General features: G+C 59.7%; 1 protein-coding gene across 1 annotated transcript; it reads right to left on the bottom strand.

Moving 5' to 3' along the window:
• Positions 1–2,255: 2,255 nt before the first annotated feature.
• Positions 2,256–15,784, bottom strand: GAREM2 (GRB2 associated regulator of MAPK1 subtype 2; the record flags this gene model as incomplete). Its single annotated transcript, XM_082642521.1, has 6 exons — positions 2,256–3,731; positions 4,260–4,429; positions 5,416–6,465; positions 7,189–7,319; positions 12,557–12,697; positions 15,673–15,784. 6 exons carry the CDS (start codon positions 15,782–15,784, stop codon positions 2,702–2,704), a joined length of 2,634 nt encoding a protein of 877 aa, XP_082498647.1. The 3' UTR covers positions 2,256–2,701.
• Positions 15,785–16,533: the final 749 nt, after the last annotated feature.

Genomic DNA, 16,533 nt, shown 5'->3' with positions numbered 1-16,533 from the left:
TGCCAGCTTCTCTGCCTGCCTACTGCTTTCTCTTCTGTCTGTCTTTGCCCTTGTGGTTTAACCCCCTTTCCTTCAAGGGGTGAGCTGGAATAAAGCCCTGGGCTTCGCGGTAGGAATGTACTGGAGCAGCACCTTGAGAAACTGCGTTGATGGAAAGTGGGATTTTATGAGCCTAAAGCCTTTTAAACCAACTGTATTTAAATGCTTTGGCTGGGCTTCTGCTTACAGTGGGGAAGAGGCCCTGGCTAAGCAGAACAGTGGGAGAGGTGTGGAGGGCCAGCATATAAAAGACTCCTTTCCGTTGCACGGTTTTACCCAGTTCTTTTCTTGGTGTGACTCATTCATGTGTGCACCTCAGGATGTTTGCGGAACGTTGGCATTAAGCAGAGGAGGTGACGTTTTCCTGGCCAGTGTATCCTGCACGTCTTGGCTGCCCCAGAGCACAGAAGGTGGACGATGCCTGCACAGTGATCACAGGCATCCCGTGTGACCCACCGCCGCCTCCCCTCTGCTAGAGCCTCCACTCTTCCCCTCCCCCTGCCCTCTGTGTGGAAAGGTCCTACACTTGTGTTCTGGCAGAAGCATTGCCCAGTCCAGGTAAACAGCTTTGGGCTCCTCACTGGGTCTGGAAGGAGGATCCACGCCGTGTGCGTGCGGAATAATAATTCAAGTCCCATCACAGTGCGCAGTCTCATCTTGAGATGTCACCAGTTCCTCCCGCCTCTGCTCCGTCTGTGAGTACTTCAGACATCCCCCTGGATAGCTCTGCTGTGGGGACTGGCAGGCGGGAAGCTCAGCTCCAGTTCTACTCAACACTCACAGTTGGTTGCTAGGAAGCCAGACTCTAAAACCAAGGCGTCTCCGAGTTGGGAGTTTTCAGGTGACCCATAGAAGGTAGAGAACTGCTCCTCCACACCAAGGCCATTAACAGGCTTCCGGGGGGTGGGGGGGGGGTGTCTGAGCAGCCTCAAGGCAGGTATTTGGACAGGGCAGGAAGTTAAACCTGGGTAATGGCTTGGAGCTTTGAAGTATGACCTTTCCACTTAGCAGCACTAGGTAGGTGTGAATTATGTTGAAACATCAGTGGGAGTTGAGGGTTCTTATAGTTGAGGGGCTGGTGAGGGCTTTTCAGAAGGGAATGAGGGCCGCTCCACCAGCTGCCTCTGAGGAACAAGTGGGCCGTGTACCCACACTGTTTCCGAAGTCCTCTCCTGCCCGCAGGCATATACATTGTGCCCGTCGGTCCCCACAGCCCTCTGAAAGAACACGGTTGACGCCCAGAATTCCACCTGCACTACTCTTCAGTGGTCTAGCATTTATTTCACTAGCCCTTGAGGATTCACTGAGTGATCGGCAAGGAAACCCAACGTCTCAGCATCCCAGTGTCTGTGCTCTAGTTCCCGACTCCCCTCAGCGCTGAGGCAGCCTGCTTGGGGCATGAGCAACAGCACGGCTTCGATCCTCTTAAGATAGAAAAACAGAGGAGACAAATATCTCGGTAAGGCAGACGAGAACGCCGATAACCCCTGGGCCTGACACCAGGAGAATTAGTGTTTCTGGTAGGTGAGACGGGGACGAGCACGGTGGCAGGGGGTGGGGGGTCGGACACGACAGCCAACCTGCTCTGGGTGCTGGCAGATCAGCGCGCTCGACATACAGGGCACAAAGACCTGCTTTGAAGCAGGCGAACAAGTGCGAGAGGACTGAGCTCCGGGAGGACAAAAGCAGATTCTCCCAAGCCATCGTGCTTTCTCTTTCCTCCCCATCCCACCTGTGCCGGTGACAGAAAACCAGGAAGGGACACCGTGTGTTTGCCAGGCTCAAGTGATGGGGCAGGAGACCGCTGGGAGTGATGGGAGGCCACTTGCCTCGAGAATCAGGGAGCAGCTGCCCTCAACCCACCCGCTCCTGCACAGAGCCAGAGTCTTCGTGGACCGGACCCAACAGGCAGGATGGAGGGCTAGCTGCGGTGAGCTCGCGGCAGAAGCCAGTGCGCTGGAGACGTGGGGGAGCACCTGCCTCCCTAACTAGTTAAGCAGGTCAAGAGCAGAGCTGTGCTCTTCCAAAGCCATCACCCAGGAACCAGAACCCGCAGGGAGAGCCTCTGAGGTGTGGTGGCACAGGCTTGTACTTGATACACCTGTGTTCAGGGCCAGGGGCCCAACACACAGCAGAGCAGAGGGGAAAGGAGGGCACCCCCGACTCTGGGGCAGCTCGGCCAAAAGCCCACAGAGCACAGAGGAGAGCGGGCACTTGGGGAATTTGTGCTTAGATCATGGACCATCTTCTTCCCTTGGCTCCCGCCTGCACCTACAAGCTATGAAATGCGAGCTGTCAGTGGAGCTCTACAGCAAGACGGAGGGGGCTGTTAGGGCACCATGAAGGCCTGCTTTTGAACCCCCGTGGGAATCGCAGCAATGTGTCACCAGGCCCGGGTGTGCACCGGTGCCTCCAGCCCCTTCCCCGCGTACTCTGCACACTGAAAGGCAAGATGCATGCAGGGCTCTGGCCCAGAAGACCCCGTTTCCAAGTGTGTCTCCCCTGGATTCACTCTCCGTGGCTGCTTAGCAGCCTCAGTCTTGGCATAGATTCTTCCTGCAGGCAGGCCCCACTCTGGGAGTGCCGTCACCCTGCAGACCCAGGGCTGGCCCCCCGGGGCCTCCGGGCTAAAATTCCAGTTGTGCAGCCCCGAGCTGGGAAGTCAGATCTTGGGCCGCCAGCCTTTGATGAACTGCATGATCTTCTTGACCTGCAGCTTGGTGAGGTGAAAGTCATCTGCCAAGATGTCCTCACTGAGCTGCACGAAGATGCTGCCATCAATGCGCTCTCGGGCAAAGAAGCTCACCACGTCCTCCGAGAGCCCGATGAAACGCAGACTTCGCGAGACCTCCTCCAGGGAGAGTGCAGACAGGTCAGCGGGGGGCTGCCAGGAGGAGGCATCCCGGCCGCCCCAGCCTGTGGCCCCATCCCGGGGACTGGCCGGAGGCCCTTCTAGGCGCCCCTGGCTGAGAAGGAGTCGTGCTCTGCCTGCTTCGGGCCCCTGCAGGGCCACGGGGGACAGGGGGGCGGGGACCTGCCGCAGCACCACACCTTCAGGCTCAAAGGCCTTGGGGGGTCCAAGTGGCAGAAGGCCAGGCCCAGGCCCAGGAGCCCTCCCAGCTCTGGGCTCCTGACAGCGCAGCACCTCCGGCTCTGGAGAACTGCCCCGGCCCAGCTCAAAGGGATCAGAGGGCTCCAGGGCGGGTGTCTGCCGCTCAGAGGAAGAGGAGGAGGAGGTGGGACAGCAGGAGGAGGCAGCAGCCGAATAGGCCTGGCCTGGAGGGCCCGGGCCTGGGGAATGAGCGGGGCTGGAGGTAGCCAGGGGACCTGAGCTGGCTGTGGGCCCAGAGGAGGAGGCGGCTGAAGGGCCTGTGGGGTAGGCAGGCCCGGAAAAGGGGTTCAGAGCTCCAAGGGGAGCGAAGCGTTTCTGGGGGTGGGAGGGCTTGAATGGAGGCGGGCAGCTGCGGTAGGTCTTGACTGGGGTGTCGGCCCCCCAGAGAGAGGCAGCTCCACTGCTCAGGGGCTCTACAAGGGCCCGGGAGGCCTGGCTGGGCTGCGTAGTCGAGGGCAGGGGTCCCGGGGGTGGGCGGCTGGGGGACTCGCCCACCTTGCAGTCTCCCCAGGTGCATGGGTAGCAATAGAGGGAGTAGGTATCCGGTGACGGAGAGCCACTGCCACTGCGGGAGCCCGCCCTGTGGGCAAAGAGACCGACACAGATGGAAGGGTAAGCACAGCAAGAGGGAAACGCCACAGGGCCACACACACGACACAGCAAACCACTGCTCCACCGGGTACCAGAGGCCGCTGCTCCGATCTCAGCAGCGCTGGCCCACACCCCAGCCCCCGAGGCCTGAGGCCCTCTGAGATTGCTCTATTCTTTCTCCCGGCACCCCCCTCCCCAGGAAAAATTAAACTAAACTGAATTGCATAGAAAATTTTCAATAGCAAGGAGCACTCCACCCTGTGGCAGATCCCACTGTGGAGGGAAACAGAGCAACACTCCCAACCAATTGTCATCATTTAGGAGAGGAGCGAACTGAAGCAGGAAGCCCGGGATCCCGGCCCCCAGGGCCCCCTCCCTCAGGTACTGCTCAGAACCTCAGAACCTCTGAACCCCGGGCCTGAAGTCTTCCTCTTCCTCAGCACTGGCGCCCCTCCCCACCCTCCCCTGCTTCTATCCACCTGAGGAGGCCCAGGACCAAGAGAAGGAAGGGGCTCACCCATCCTGGAGGCCAGAGGAGTAGTAGGAGAGGCTGGAGCTGGGGGACTGGACAGGCTGCAGCTTGGGGAAGCGCGGGGGCACCGGGGGACTGCCCGAGAGCCGGCCATTGGCACTGCCACCTCGGGGGGGCACAGGAGGGGCATTGAGCAGGCGGCACTCCTCCTTCACCTGCAAGCACAGGGCCATGACGCCACCCCCGGTCCCCAGGCAGCTGGGCCAGGGCGGCGTGTGGGACTGACACTGCCCCACTTTGCTAAGAGCCTGCCTTGCCTTACACCCCAGCTCCTCACCCACCCACCCACCCCTTCTCGTCTCTCCAGCCCGTTTCACTCATCGAGAGCTGACAACACATACACTGTCTCCTGTGGCCTTGGAAATCCATCTTGAATGTAAGAAAAAATAGAGAAGTAGATGAAAAATAAACAATCAGTTAAGTAGACATATTCCCTCCTCAAGGAAAAGGAGAGAATTAAGAAAAAAACGTGTAATGAGGAGAAGAAAGGGAAGGAAAAGTATCTGCCATCTGGCTCCTTGCCTTATAGGTCAGACACTCATAAGTGGACTCCATGGGATGTTCATAGGTGTTGTCCATAGTCTGTGGACAAGCTCGGTTGGAAAATTCTGTGTTAAACACAGATAAACGGGCTTCCTTCGTGCAGGACTTCTCAGAGCCTTTATTATACCAATACTCTGCAGCTCCAAAGTGAGGAGGGGGAAGACTGGGCATCACAGACTACTTTTTCTAGACTTACGTCACCATAGAACCTTCTTTACCCTGGACAACTTAAAGGACTCCTTGTTCCACTCCTTGTGGAACCTTCTGGGTAACACTGTTCTAGGCTCATCCCCAATTCTCTGAGGCTGGGGACCTGCTGGCATCTTTGTCCCCACAACTCCCAATGCCACCGTCCCTGGTATCCCTTCCTACAAATGCTCCTGCGTTTCTTTCCTTGTTTTCTCCCCTTTCCCCACCTCGGCCACCCTCTGTCATACACTCCGGGGGCTGGAGACCGAGATGCCAAGGCTGGGGCCCTGGAGAACGAGCTTTTCAAGCCCAAACCCTGACCCCTGGCTGGCCACCTCCCTGGAGGATGGGGCCCACAGAGCTCAGAGCCCGGCCTCCCCCCCTCCTCGCCTCCACGGCATCCACTCACCGCCTCGGATTTGGGAGGCACTGGAGGCGGGGCCGCCTCGGACTCCAGGCGGGGCGGCCCCGCGGCCCCGAAGGAGATGAGGTCAGGCCCCGGGAGCGGCCGAGTCCTGCCCTCGGCGGGGCCCTCGGCCGCCTGGTGCGTCCACAGCTCCTCGTAGGGGATCTCGGCGGGCGGCGCGGCGGGCTCGGGCGCGCCGGCCCAGTCGGGACTCACGTACTCCTGGTCGCCGTCGCCGGGCGGGCCGGGGCCGGAGGCGGGGGCGCGGGCGGGCCGGAGGGCGCGCGGGGGCGCGGGCAGGCAGAGGCGCGCGCGGCGCGGGCTGGCACAGTCTTCGGCCAGCTCGGCGGGCGCTTCGCGCACGGCGGTCGAGTACTCGTCGGGGTCGAAGCGCTCGCGGCAGTAGGAGGCGCTGTCGCGCACCAGGCGTTCGACACGCGGGTCCCCGGCCAGCAGGCCCTGCGGTAGCGCGAAGCGCGGCGTGTCGGTGAGCAGCAGGAAGTGCAGCGGCGCCGGGCCCTCGCGGCGCAGCGCCAGCCCCAGCACCACCGTCTTGGAGATGATGCTGACCAGCTTGTAGCAGTGGCCCTCCCGCACCGGGTGCAGGTCGTAGGGGTTGCGCGGCGGCCGGCTGGGCACCAGCACGTTCACCGGGAGCCGCACGCGCTCGATGATGGCGCGCACCGTGTGCTCGCCCTCCTGCATCTGCAGCTCCAGCGGGCTGCGCGTGCTGAAGCGGCCCTGGCACTGGAAGGGCAGGCTCAGGCTCTCATTGGTGCGGTGGTTCATGCAGATGAGGCAGGGCATCTTGCCTTTGATGAGCCTGGCGCCCCCGCTGCCACCCGCGGCCCCCGTGCCCCCCGGGCCGCCGCCGCCCACCCCGGCGAGCGCCCCGGCCCGGCCCAGCTTGCGCAGCAGGGTGGTGAAGCGTGAGCGCTCCTTGGGGGTCTTGGCGCACAGGATCTCCGCCTGGCCCATGAGAGTGAGCTCGTCGCCGGCGTGCAGCGTGAAGTTGTACACCTCGCTGTCCTCACTGAACTCGCCTGACACCACCTGGGGATCCCAGAAACGGCGGGAGGCCTTAGCCAGAGCCCCGGGAAAGCCACCGGGACGGGACCCAGGAGGACAGCGCTCCTCTTGGGCCTTTCCCAGGGCTAAGACCAGATCAAGAGCAGTGGACTGAGGACATTCCATCCTGGAGGGGCCATGTGGTGGCTGTGCAGCCTTCAGTGAGTTACCTCTCGGGGACCTTAGTTACTCTTACTTGGAAGAATTGCTGTAAGGATTAAATAGACTATATGTACAATGAAATACTTTGAAAATACTCAGTATATGGCAACTTTTGTTACCATTTTTTACAATTAGGGCGATAACAATCCTCCACCTATTCAACAAGACTACTCTGAAGAGAGATGAATTGATGGATAAGCAGAGGGTTTATAAACAGGCAAGAACCGCCTGTACATAAGTGGGGGACCGTGTGCACTGTGTGCCCCACAGCTACACTACCACCACCAGTGGCTGAGAGGACGGCTGCCCTGAAAGACTTCCCAGTCAGGCCGTGACCCTCCACACACACTTCCTGCTTCCCCACCTTTTGCAGGAAGCTCCAGGAAGTTCATACACCTAGCCAGAGGCTTTCAAGGGGCTGCCAGAAGCCACACTGTGATACTTTTACCTCTTAGAGCTCAAAGGCCACCCTCCAACCAGGGTCAGGCTTGCCCCCAAGGATAATGGAAACCTGGGGGCACCGAGCCTGGTGCAGAAAGGACTAACCTTGACACTGAAGGTGATGGCTTCCATCACAAAGATGCGATCAGGGAAGACGCTGGCCACCTCCTCCACGCTGCTGAAGTACCTCACTGGCTCCCGAACATCCCGGGCCTGCTCCAGGAGCTTGAACTTCCCTGCACAGGAAGGAATGCAGGCTGCTGCTAGGGTGGGCCTGCTTGCTGGGAGCCTAGCCTGTATCCGGAGAGGCCTCATTGTCCCCGCTTCTTGTTCCCCTCATCTCAGCCAGCCTCTGTGGAACTCAGGTGGTCAGAAGGGCAGGTCTGCACCAGTGGAAGGAGCTGGTCAGCTGATTCAAGCCTCAGCAGGGAGGGGAGCACAGATTCCTAGCAACTAGAGCCCAGCCCTCACCCAGTGGACAGCTTGTGGGTGTGTGATAAGGCTAGCAGCTGCCTGCCCAGAGAAACCCAAGTGCAAACCCAAACACTTGGACACAGAGCTATCCTCGGACCAAGCGTTAGTGTGGCATTGGGGGTGCTGATTCCTAGCTTGCTCCCAGCCCCACTCTGATTTGCTATGACCCTAGACAAATCCCTTCCCTTCTCTGGGGCTTTGAGTCCTCAGCTGAGGAAGCTGGAGCAGATGCTCTTGGGCCCCACCTGGATCTGGCATTCTATGTATCTGCGTTGGATTGCTAACCCACACTGATGCAATGGGCAGACCAGGGGCCCAGCCCCAGTCTTTGGAGATCCAGGGAGAGCAACTCTGACCCCTAATCTGTTCTCAAATCCTCCTCTGATCCAACATCCAGCCCCACTGTCCCAGAGGCCTCTGATCTGAGCCAAGCAAAGCCTCCTCCCTCGGATGAGGTCTTCCCAACCTGCAGTCCAGGGCTATGTTTTGGCTGGCTCAGCAGATGCCCCCAGCAGACACAGACTTTAAAGAATGATGATAATCCGTAAAGCTGACACCCCTCTGTGGAAACCGTCTAACCTCACTGGCCACACACCTTTCACGTGCCCACTATGTGAGCACAAAGACAGGCTGTGAACCATGCTGGCATCTGGACAGATGGCCTCTTCTTTGCCCTTACACAAAAGGAAGAGAGTCTTGTATAAGCTGAGAGAAGACAAGGTGACTCTAGCTTCTGTAGTGTTTCTGGTGGTTGCTGCAGTCACAGTCCATTCATTTATTCATTCTACAAACATTTGTGGAGCACCCACTATGTGCCAGACACTAGCCTTGCCCCGACAGGGTGTGCAAATCTGGGTAAGAGAGTCTGCCCACAAGGAAATCCAGATGTAGTGTGTGATGGCAGGATGTGACAAATGCTACACCAGACTCATGACAAAAGAGTGAGAAGACCACTGAGTTGGGGGAAATCTGCCTGGCAGTCTGAGGGGATCATAAGAATGAAAAGAGTTTTACAGAATGGACATTCCACATGGAAGAAATAGCATGAGCAAAGACATAGAGTCACGGAAGCAGACTGCCTGCCCCAAGTGGTGAGTGCCTGGAGGGTAGGACTTGAGAGGGGTGATGACAGGGGTGAAGCAGACAGCAACTGGGTTATGAAAGGCTCTGAATGCCACATGGTAGGACTTTATTCCGTAAGAATGAAACCCCCTGGAGTGTTCTGAGCAAGGGAAGATCAAGATCAAAGTTGAACTCTATAAAGATAACAGGGACACCATTCAGGTAAATAACTCAGTAACGAGTTTTGGAAAAGAGCCAGGGCAGCAACTGAGGGAATAACAAAAATGAGCAGAACAAGAGGTACTGTCGAGGTAGGGAGCCGCATCAGATGGTGGTGAGAAACTCATCAGACTGACGAGTAGGTGGTGGAGGAGGAAGGGACTCGGGTCACCAGCCTGGTCAGAAATGGAGACGGCAGAGCTGTTAACCAAAACTGAGACCCTGGAAGGAACGAGTTGTGGAGCACCGGCCAAACTGGGGAGGCCAAGTGAGGCCCTGCAGGGGGTGTTCCTAGGGCAGGCGAGGGTGTGGGTGCAGCGCTTGAGGCTGCCTAGTCAGAAGTAACAGACAGAAGGTCACCAGCCCACAGGAGGCAGTGTCAGCTGTGGGGCAGGCAAGATAGCTCAGGAAAGAGGAGGAACAGAGGATCTTGACCCTTTGGGGACCCTCTTCCCAGAGAAATCCCAGTGTACCCCTAGCAGGAACACACAAAAAAGCATTTTGTATATAGTACAGGGGGGCGGTTCTTGGAGCCCCCAAAGCCCAACCAGAAACCCGGATAGAGACACCCACTCCCTAATGCAGAGTATGAAGAGCAGAGGGCCAGGGGCAGAGCCTGCAGCATCAACATCTATGAGCAGGAAAAGTGACAACCCAGAAAGAGGGGGAAGTGCCCAGGAGAAAGCTGGAGGGAACATACCCCACGTCCCATCCCCCATCCTTCCCCAACCACTCTGAGACCCTAGTAAAAAGAGGCCTCGGATGAGCCACAGCCGTAGAGGGCAGCAGGGATAAACTGGGGAGGGGACCTAGCAAGGAACAGTGATCTGCAGGTCAGAAAGCAGGAGTCACAGATCCGCTACCATCCAAGAAAAGTAGCCCCCGTCCCTCACCCAGTCGCCTCCCCAATATCCACACACAAACCCCCCAACCCCAAGCAGCCAGGCAGGGAGAAGTGCCCACTGCCCCCTGTGGGGAGAGCTGGAGCCAAGTCAGGGCTAGAGCCGGGGGGGGGGGGGGGGGGGGAGGATGTGGCAGGGAAGATCGATGTAACCATGGTAGCCGGCACCACCCCCTCCGCCGCAGCCTGAGCCCAGCACCGGTCATCGCTGCCGGGAGGAAGGAAGGTAGACCTCCCGGGGGTGATGCTCTGGCCCCTGGAAGCCTTTTCCTCCCTCTGCAGCCCCACTGGGGGCAGCTTCCTCTCCTGCCTCCCCCTACATAAGACCCGAGGTCCTCTGCGGCTCTAGGGACCTGCCCCACCCTGGCCTGCCCCTCCTCCCTGTCCGTGACTCCCAGAGCACGTTTACGCAGCCCCGACCGTCCCTTCCAGCCTGAAGCAGGGTCTTGTTTGTCACCCCTCCCTGCCAGCACCTGACCCATAACAGACGCTCTATAAAGAATGGTGGGTAAATGCACGGACTTGGGAGTCGGACAGACCTGGCTGAATCCCAGCTCTGCCACCTACCACCTGTGTGGCCTTGAGCAAATTATTTAATCCCCATAGGCTTCTGTTTTCCCATCTGTAAAGTGGAAGCATACTACTTGGCTCAAGGGACGCATCTGCCCGGTGCTCCGCAGGGTCTGCGGCCCGCGCGGGGAGAGGCACCGCGCAGAGGGCAAGGCGGGGAGCTGGCGGGGTGGGGGTCGTCCCGGAGGAGTCCGGTCTCCCCGCCTCCCCGGGCGGTGGGCCTTGGCCTGGAGACCCGGCTCTCCAGCAGAGGCCCCCACGCCACTCGCTGCAGGGCATCGCCCTGAGCCCTCCTCCCCTCTCCCTCCATCGCCTCCCGAGGCTCTCTCCGCGGTCCGCCCCGCCCGCCTGCCCGCGCAATTATTAATTCATTAGGAGGAATCAGCTCGGAGCTGTGCGCTCAGAGCTTCCTCATTAACCCGCCGGCGGCCCAGCCCTTCCCCCTCCTGGGGGGCCTCGGCCACCCAGCCCCCATCCAGGCGGGGCCCGAGCGGCCCACCGGAAAGATGGAGCTGGGGATGCGACACCTCGGCTGGCCAGCTGTCACCCGCCTTACACAAGGGCACCGAAAGAGATAGGGGGAAAGGGCCAGGAGCCTCGTGAACGCAGAGTTCCCGAGGAGGCTCTGTACCTTGGTTTCCCGGATTTTTAATGACATAACCGAAATGATGCAGTAAGTCATATTTCTGTCAGTGAAGGCTTTTTCCAATCTTTGTTTTTTTTTTTTTTTTGCATCGAACCTGTGCCCCCAGCAGTGCAAGCGCCGAGTCTTCACCACTGGACCGCCAGGGAAGTCCCCCAATCTTTGCTTTTTTTATCCTAAGAAGAAGACCTGGGACCTCTCCCTGGACCAAGGCCAGATACCCAGGCTGGGAAGTTTCTAGCTTGGGCAGGTCTCCCCAAGGGCTCCAGTCCAGGTCAGAAAGACACTTGAGACAGTTTCCTCATGTTTAAAATGGGCTGTGGGGCTACAGGAGTACAAGGTGCACAGGGCGCTGTAAAGAGCAGAAGCCCCGTAAAGGGTTTAGTCCTGTCCCACTGACTCCGGGGAGACCCAGGCAGCACCAGAAGGGGAACAACATACCTGTGAGGAAGGGACCGTGAGCCTTCCCAGCTCAAAGTATTCCGACCTTTGTTGGGGGGTGGGCAGCAGTTAAATACAGAACTGAGCTAACTACTAACTCCTGGAGCAGTTAGTAGTTAAACACAGAACTGGGCTAACTACTAACTCCTGGAGCTTGATAAAACTCCCTCACAGGGCTGCTGTGAGGACGCAATGGCAACAACGCTCTGCCCAATGTCTGAAACGCAGCACGTGTTTAATGTGCAGGAGCTGTGGGATCCTGGGCTCACGTGGGGGCGTCTCCGGGATGGGGCCACCAGACTCACATCCCTCCCACACAGGGGACAACAACCCTGCATTCCTGATGTGGCAGCAAGCAAGAGCTCAGGAGTCAAGACACCTGGGTGCTAGCCCTTGCTCTGCTGCTTTCTAGCTGTGTGACCCTGGGCAAGTCACTTCCCTTCTTAGGCCCTCTGTTTCATTGTGTGTAAAATGAAAGGGCTGTACTTTCTTTTTTCAGCAGCAGAATCCTTTCTTCAAACAAAATCTTTAGGACATCAGCATCATATATATAACAGATAAAAGTAGAAATTCATTGCAGAATCTTATTTAAAAGCCTAAAATGTTAACATTCACTTAAGTCAATCAGTGAAAACAATAAGTTTAACACAAAAATTGGGAAAAACAGGATTAGAGCAGGCAGATGCAGCCACATAATCAGCCTGAGCATCCCTTTGTTTCTGAAGTCTTTTGGTTGCACAGTACTGAGAGGATCCTAGCAGGAGATACTCTCTTTGAGGGTCTGTGCAAAAAGTGTTAATGAGGCAGAGATACCACCTGTATGTAAATGGTACATACTGAAGGTCTCTAGTCAGGGTTAAGGTTTGATTTGTAGCAGTTGGAGGGTGTGGGTACTTTTTTTTTTTAACAGTTTCAAGTCTATTTTAAAACAAAATGGGAATCAAAGGTTTGCAACCAGAAACCCAGGGCTCCACAAAACAGTATGAAAACCACTGGGCCCTAACTCTAACCCTAATCACCACCCTGCCAGCCATGACCTTGCTCACCCCTGTGGCTCTAAGGAAAAGCCAGTCACCAACAGTTTCCTCCAAGACCTCCCCACCCCTACCCCCCTGCCTACACCTCCCACCGGCTCTGTGCCATCAGTCCCTGGCTGGGCACACCTGGGTACTGCAGGGGGATGTCAATCTTGGGCCCGATGACATAGTGACCCTCCTCCAGGGTGTGGGCTGTCACCGTTGTCCACTGGCGGCAGGAGTGGATGAGCAGGATGTCTCGCTCACTGACGCCCTCGGCGTACTCCCCTGAGAGGGGAAAGGGGGACAGAGGAGGAAGGACAGAAAAGAGAACATTAGGGGGGGCGGAAAGGACAGGCAGGGTGACCTGCTCACCTCCTCACTGAGACGCCACCGGGGACGGCTCCCCATGACCCCTGCCCAGACCAGCAGCGCTCAAGGGACAGGCAGGCTGCCAGCTGTGACCTCGGGGCTGAATCAGGCCCCCTCTCTCAGGGCTCAGGCTCCCCGATGGGGCCCCAGCAACCGGCCCAGCCTCCGTCCTGCATTCATCATTCGATTGGACCGCCTGCTGTCCCAGGCCCTGTGCTGGAGCCAGGGGCTCCCAGCGGATGAGCCCAGCCTCTGCCCTCCAGGAGCCCTTAGGCCCAGGGGGAGGTGAGAAGAGATGTGAACAGAGAACACAGGCCAAGTTTGAGGCGTTGAATGGAGGCTGTCCGGGTTCTCACAGAAGGGGCAGTAAACTAGCCGAGTGGGGCAGGAGGGAGGATGGGAGGCAGTGCTGAGCAGCAGACACCTGAGCTGGGCCTCAGACCACCTGAACTGAGACCAGCAGAATTCTCAGCCCCCGAGTCGGCTCCTAGGCCAGGAAAGGAGGGCCCTGGTGGGGCACAGAGAGGGCCGAGAAGGGGCCGTCCACGGTGAACCCCAGGGCTCTGGGTCACTCGGCAGGACTCACAGGAGCTGACTCCTGGCTCTCTTCTCACCCACTGCCACAGACAGTCTCCTGCCCACGAGGGACCTCAAAGGAGAGAGGAGAAAGTCTCAGATACCCCCGATGCCACCTCAGAGAAGCTGCTTCTTGGCTCTCCCTCCCTCGGCCCTTCATCCCCCCCAGTCTTTGGAACACAGTGATGAAGGCCAGAGGGAGGGGTGGGTTTAGAAGAGTGCTGGGGGCTAGCCCCGGGGGAAGCTGCATGGGGGCCAAGCCGTCGGGAGGGGCCTGGGCCCCAGAGGCTCCAAACCCAGCACCGGTTTCCAGGAGAGCAGAAGGGCTGGCCCAGCTTCCAGGAGGCCTTTGAGCCGTCTCCTGGTTGCAGCTGGTGAGTAGGGTGGGTGAGGGATGCCTCCTTCCCAGCCCGCTCAGACGCAACTTAATAAATATCTGCCACCCAACCAAATGGGAAATGGTTTACTCTGATGGCTGGGGACTCCCTGAAGTGTGTGCATTTGGTCGGGGGAGGGGAGGATGTGTTCAGGACCTGCAGGAAGGGCCTGGCTTCCACCCTGTGTATGGGGTGGGGGGGAGGGAGGAGCCTTTCTCCTCAATTCCTCACCTGAGGCACAGGAGGCTTTCCTACTCTGTAACCTCCTCTTAGAGCTCTCCTAAGCCCCAGGCTGCCCTTCCAAGGGATGCAGGCCACAGTCACACAGGACACACACCAACAACCATGGGTCATGGTCACCAGTAGTTGAGCCAGCACAGCCACCTGGCCCACAGTGATAGGGGCTTGCTTATTACCCCAATGACACAACTCAGTCCCATGGTCCCACTAAGGGGCCCCTCCCAAATGCACAGGCACACAGGGACCTTCAAGACTTCAAGACGTACTTTTGATCACATATTCACACTCACAGTTTTGATCACATAAGGTGACCACAGCCATAGCCACCATTGTCACAGAGAGACACCAGGCAACTGGGCCGTCACACCAGTTGCTCATTCCCTCATTCATTTACTCCTTCCATAATCTTTGTTAGGCAGGATGCCCTACCTCAAGGAGCCTGCAGCCCAGAAGGACAATAAACTGACCATTACAACGGGTTACAGTAGGAGACAAGACAAGGGTGCCAGAGGTGTCAAGGGAGCCCAAAGGAGGCCTGCCAGATTGAGGAGCTCAAAAAGGACCCCCGGGGGTGGGGGAGATGCCAAAGAGGATGTGTGGGAAGTGGCCAGGCACAACCTAGGGCCAGCATATTCCATTCACACGCAGACACACACAGCCTTGCTGTTGACATGGGCAGTCTCGGCATCACACGCCGACGATCCAGAAAACGAGACGTTGGACTGCCGGGCAACCCTGCCCCACGGCCCAGGCATAGACGTTCTCACCGAGCCCGCTCCTGGGACACGGTGACGCTCACTGTGCCCACTCCTCGCCGCCGCGGGTCGGAGGAGTGGCTGCTGGCCCCGCGGAGGGGAGAGGAGAGGAGCCTGTGGCCGCGGGCTCCATTAGCATTCAGGGAAGCGAGTGTGCCAACGCGGGCCAAACCCCTATTCTTCTCACACACAAAACCCCCGGCCTGGCTGCCAGCCCCGGCTCCTGCCCCTCCCCCAGCCAAGCAGCCCCTCTTCCCCCAAACGGTCCACTTGCTCGGCGCAGCCTCCGGGCGCCCCTCTCGGGCCCGCAAGCATCAGCAGAGCAGCCCGGGTCCCCGGGCCCCAAGGAGAAGTGGGGCAAGATGTGGGGAGGTCCGGGGGCTCGGGGGCCCGCCCGGCGGGAGGACTCGCGTTCACTCAGGCCCAGAGGTAGTCTGCCGGCCCCCGGGGACCGGAGGCTGCTCCCCAGGCCGCGAAAGGAGGATGCGAGAAGGGTCCCAAGAGGGACAGAGCGGGGCTGGGGGGCGGCAGCAGTGGGAAGACAGAGTCCGAGGCCCAAGGGATACGGGAGGATCGAGGTGAGAGGCCGGAGACAAAAGGATAGAGGGGGGCGCGGCCCGGGCGGGGGTCTGAGGGCGGCGAGGGAAGGGGGTGCACCGACGGCGCGGACTTGGCGGCTCCGCCGCGCTCCGGGCTCCAGCTGGGCCGAAGAACTCTGTCCCGGGCCCGGTCCCAGTCCCTGTCCCAGGTTTCTGTCCCTGTGCCCGTCCGTGGGGCCCAGAAGGAGGCGGCCCCTCGGTTCGTGGGCCCCGGCTCTCAGGGGAGGCGCTCCGGGAGCAGCGCGGGGCCCGCGCCGAGGAGCGGGAGGGCAGGGGTCGCATCCTCACGGCCCCGGGAGAGTCCCCGATGGTCCCCCAGTCGCCCTTCCCAACACCCCCGGTACCTGGCCCGAGGCAGGCAAGTGTGGGCAAGCGGCAGCGGCTGACGATGAGGTCGAGCGGGAAGGCGCCCATGCTCCAGCGCAGGCCCGCCAGCCCGGCCGCCAACTTCTCCATAGCATGGGCGTCCCCGGGGCCGCCGTCCCGGGGCCCCGACGGCCAGTCCCGCGCGGCCCGGGCTTCAGCGCCCGCCGCCACCTCCTGGGGCCGCCGCGGCGCTCCCCGCCTGGCGGCCCAGCCGGTGCTGCGGGCGTCACGTGGCCGGCCTCCCAGCGGGGCGCCGGCCCCCGCCCCCAGCCCCTCGCCCCACCCCCCGGCCCGCGCCCGCAGCCGCCGCCAAGGCCCGCCTCCCCGCCCGCCCGGCTCGCCCGCCCCATTCCCGAGCGTCCAGGTGACAGCCGGGGACCGAGACCCCCGGCGGGCGCCAGGAGGAAAAACGTGGACGCGAAGCGGCATCCCCAGGGTCGGTGGCGGGGGTCGGCCTCCCCTTCCCCGCCGAGTGTGTTCGGATCCCCCTTTCCTCGCCCGCTGGTGCCCCGGCCTCCGGGAATCGCCTCCGGTCCCGCTCGGGGTCCTGCTTCACTTCCCAAAGCTTCTGCTGCCGCGATCCCGGCAGCGGTTGCTGCCTCTAGGACGTATATCACCTCCAGCTTCACACATCCTGGCAACGCCGCCTAATTAACCCCATTTTACTGATGAGCAAACAGACTCAGAGAGGTCAAGTAGCAGCTTGATTTGAAGCTAGGTTTAACTTCAAATCCCACTGCCTTCCCAGCTTGTCGCCGAAGCCTAATACCGCCCCCATCTGCCCCCACTTTCCAAGTTCCCGGCGCCTTCTCACCGATTGCCACCAGTCCGTGAGCCAG

The sequence above is a fragment of the Mesoplodon mirus genome (assembly GCF_964341445.2).
Source record: "Mesoplodon mirus genome assembly, chromosome: 14".
NCBI classification, from domain to species: domain Eukaryota; kingdom Metazoa; phylum Chordata; class Mammalia; order Artiodactyla; family Ziphiidae; genus Mesoplodon; species Mesoplodon mirus.
This window is presented reverse-complemented; position numbering and strand designations above follow the sequence as displayed.